The following is a 4,095-nucleotide window of genomic DNA, read 5'->3' as shown; positions in this document are numbered from 1 at the left end:
TAACTACGGGAAAGATTTGTCATTTTTATTGTTTATTTTTTTACTAGTAATGGTGGCGATCTGCGATTTGCGGGACTGCGACATTGCGGTGGACAGATCGGACCCCTGACTGACATTTTTGACACTTTTGGGGGTACCAGTGACATTACTACAGTAATCAGTGCTATAAATATGCACTGTTATTGTAATATGACACTGGCAGGAAAGGGGTTAACACTGTTGGTGATCAAGGGGTTAAATGTATGCCTCATGCTTACTGACGTGTGTGGGGGGAGGGGGTTGTGTGATAGAGACACAGATCGCAGGTTTAGCTATGCTGAATCCTGTAATCTGTCACTGTCTGCCACATAGAAGATCGGCCCGCCTTGTTTACACAAGTGGGCGTATTTCCTCACTCTGTCCCCGACGATCAGGGAAGAGCGGCGGTGATCACTGCCTCTCCTCCCCTGACCCGACTCCCGCTGTGTCTGAATACAGAATGCAAATAATTTCATTAGCGCAGGCATAGGGTTCTGCTACTTTCACACCTATATGTGTGTATGTGTATATATACATATATGTGTGTGTGTGTGTGTGTATATATATACCCCTATACAGAAGTTCAGATGTTATGCCTGCCTCCAAAGACGCCCAAAAATGCCCAAAAAAATGCCTGCAACAAAAACGCCCAGGTGTGTTGTTGCAGGTGTTTTTTTGGGCATTTTTTTGGGCGTCTTTGGAGGCAGGCATAACATCTGAACTTCTGTATAGAGGTATATATACACACACACATATATGTATATATACACATACACACATATAGGTGTGATAGGAGCGGAGCCCTATGCCTGCAAATAATTTAATTAGCGCAGGCATAGGGTTCTGCTACTTTTACACCTATATATGTGTATGTGTATATATACATATATGTGTGTGTGTATATATACCCCTACACAGAAGTTCAGATGTCATGCCTGCCTCCAAAGACGTCCACAAAAAAGCCCAATAAACGCCTGCAACAAAAACGGCCAGGTGTGAAAGTAGCGGAGCCACTACCCTGCTCTACTGCAATTCTAATACAAACAATCTTTTTTCTATGGTGGTCACCCTGACATGGAAGGGTTTGGTCACCCTGCCATAGCAGTCAGAGTCAGTTCACCCTACACTACACTACGGTCACCCTGACACTTAACACTTTCCCTACAGAAACTAGATTATTGAATAACTATAGTGGAAAATAGTACCCTAACTACACTAAATATCCCTTTCCTCACACTAATAATTGCTAAATGACACTTTTGCAGCAGGAGTAACAGAACTGCTTCCACTCTCTTCCACAGCCCCTGTATTACAATGCTAGAGATTTGGCGGGGCTATCTTATATACTGGGGGGCGTATTCACTACTGATTGGCCTCTGGACCCCCTAGTCACTCCAATCACATTCCTAGCATCCTCCTGCCCCCTCAATTGGCTTTTACTGATGGTTCTGGTCCAATCACGGGCTTTTAAAGCCCAGTTCCGGTCCCATTGCATTTTGGTCGGTTCCGGTTGCCGAATTCCGAACTTTTTCAGCAAAAAGTTCGGAATTCGGCCGAATTTCGAACAGTCAATGTTCGGGTCGAACCGATGGTCGACCCGAACCGTTCGATCATCCCTAATACTTGCTATTATACTGCTTCTCTGAGAGGGAGACAATACAAGTAAGTAATTAAAAGCAAGTATCTCTGAAAGATAGGAATGCACCACAATAACAGTTCAAATTAATAGTTTCAGATTACTACAATTGTTTATCAACAGCTTTTACTCTTTACACATGGGCCAAATGTTGGGTGGCATCAACCGGTTCAATAGACATTTGGCCCTTGTGTACAGAAGCTGGTCTGACAGAAGCCAGCCGAGCCTGTAGAAGGGGCATGACTGAAAAAGGTCTGCCAATTGGCTCCCGATCTATGCTATCAGCCATTGGTGGGGGGGGGGGGGAGCGGGGGGCATCCCCCCTTTCAGAACACAATAGAACAGCAGGGGAGATCACTGTACTAACATTGCATAGTTAGTACAGCGCCTCCGGCCTGAGCAGTCTGGGTTTTTTTTTTCCGCTTAGCCCACTAAGTTGAAAGAAAAAAAAAAACTAGTAGTGTGTACTAAGTTTTAGATTAAGCTGTTTAAACAGTATATACAGTAGTCTCCTTCCAAGCATCTCCTATTAGTTCACTTTTAATAACGGCCTGCAAGCTCACACAAACTTGCCGCACAGTGGCAATAAATCATTTCCTTGAAGGTTTTCCTTAGCTCTTGGCTGCGAAGAGCATAAATAAAAGGATCAATGACAGAATTGCACATGATAAGAATAAGATAAACATTGAAGTGTGACATAAAACATACACAGTAAGGGTTGTGGGGACAAGAGATATAAAAAATTAAATGCAGAAAGAAAGGAGCCCAACAGACTACAAAAACTCCCAGCAAGATAGTTAGAGTGATCGCTCCTTTCATGTTGGCTCCTTGGCGTATGGTGTTAGTCCTTGGCAGAACTGCAATCTTTTTCATATGTAATCTGGCCAGCATGAACATGTGCACATACAGAGATGCCATAAGAGCAAGCATAGTGAAGATTATACTGATTAGGCAAATGATGACCACATTGCTATCATAATATACAATAAACAACACACCGGAGATTGAGCATGTTGTCCAAATACACGTGATTATTATAAATGTTCGCTTCACTGTGATGATATTGTGATACTGAAGAGCATAGAAAATAGTGAAGTACCTGTCCACTGCTATAGACAATAGACTGCATATAGAAGCAAGAAGGGAGCTGCAGATGATTGAATCTAGTATATTGTCAATATTCTCAATGAGGTGATGTGCCTTCTTATCTGTGTGGTTGGACAGAGTAATCACAACAGTCTCAAATCCATTGGATACACTCACAAGCATGTCCGCTACAGCCAAACTGCAGATAAAAAAATACATAGGAGAATGCAGGTTCTTGTTTCGAGATATAGCTGCCACCACCAGAATATTTTCCAATAGGCTTACAATGCTCAGAATTACAAACACTTCAGGTTTCACAAACAGTTGCTCATAGCATCCTCCGGAGGGATGGTTCTTTTCAGCGCTCTCATTGGCTCCCAAATGCAAACCATAACTGTGATTTCGCAAGTGCATTAAATGCAGCCTGTGGTGATGATGGCGATGATGTGTTAAATTCATATTGTATGCTCATTCACTGGATAGGATAAATGCTTTGATTCATAAACAGTTAGACTGCTGGTGATGCTTAACTTTTCATTTTGTATAATTCCAGATGGAAATATTGATTGTTATACATCCAGGTTCTCATCCTCAGTAGCTTCTGTCCCTTGCCTCATCCATCCATTCATTCATTCATTACTGTTGTGTCTGTAATGCTTCACCTTCTCTCTCAATATTTTCTTTTCACCCTGAAGATATTGGTTTCCTGTGAAATTAGTTCTTGGACTTCTGTGCAATGAATTGCAATTATTTGCTCTCCTCTGCAATCGTTCATTCCATTATGTATGAAGTATTCCTGTTGTGAACAGCAGATTTCAGTTATGCAGCTTACCAGCTGATGATTTTATACAGCGTGCAAAACCGAATGAAAAGACTCGCTCCCTCCTCTCTTTTGACTGCTAGCCAATCAGCATGAAGAGAAGCTTGTGTCAGGGTAATTATTCTTCAGTCAAAGCAGAAATCACAATCTATTTCATGCTGTAGTATTTTCTGTAATACATGACCCAATGCACAAATATATTGAGAGAAAGAAACTCTTACCTTTTATTATCTCTCACAGCAGTCTATTCAGCACTACACAGGGTGAATTGAACAATCATTTAAAAGGCTTGTTTTATATATATATATATATATATATATATATATATATATATATATATATATATATATATAGATAGATAGATAGATACAGTAGATAGATACAGTAGATAGATAGATAGATAGATAGATAGATAGATAGATAGATAGATAGATAGATAGATAGATAGATAGATAGATAGATAGATAGATAGATAGATAGATAGATAGATAGATAGATAGATAGAAAAAAAACTCTTAACACATTTAATCAAGTT

General features: G+C 40.5%; 1 protein-coding gene across 1 annotated transcript; it reads right to left on the bottom strand.

Moving 5' to 3' along the window:
* Positions 1-2,178: 2,178 nt before the first annotated feature.
* MC4R (melanocortin 4 receptor) lies at positions 2,179-3,565 on the bottom strand. Its single transcript, XM_082259123.1, has one exon. The coding sequence runs from the start codon at positions 3,197-3,199 to the stop codon at positions 2,195-2,197; it is 1,005 nt and encodes a 334-aa protein (XP_082115249.1). The 5' UTR covers positions 3,200-3,565; the 3' UTR covers positions 2,179-2,194.
* Positions 3,566-4,095: the final 530 nt, after the last annotated feature.

The sequence above is a fragment of the Pelophylax lessonae genome (genome assembly GCF_965119305.1).
Source record: "Pelophylax lessonae genome assembly, chromosome: 5".
Taxonomy (NCBI): domain Eukaryota; kingdom Metazoa; phylum Chordata; class Amphibia; order Anura; family Ranidae; genus Pelophylax; species Pelophylax lessonae.
The sequence above is the reverse complement of the archived record's forward strand: the minus strand, read 5'-3'. Positions and strand labels throughout refer to the sequence as shown.

What these genes read in the sequence shown, in the direction of transcription:
- MC4R (XM_082259123.1), bottom strand. Translation starts at nt 3,199, where the DNA reads ATGAATTTAACACATCATCGCCATCATCACCACAGGCTGCATTTAATG.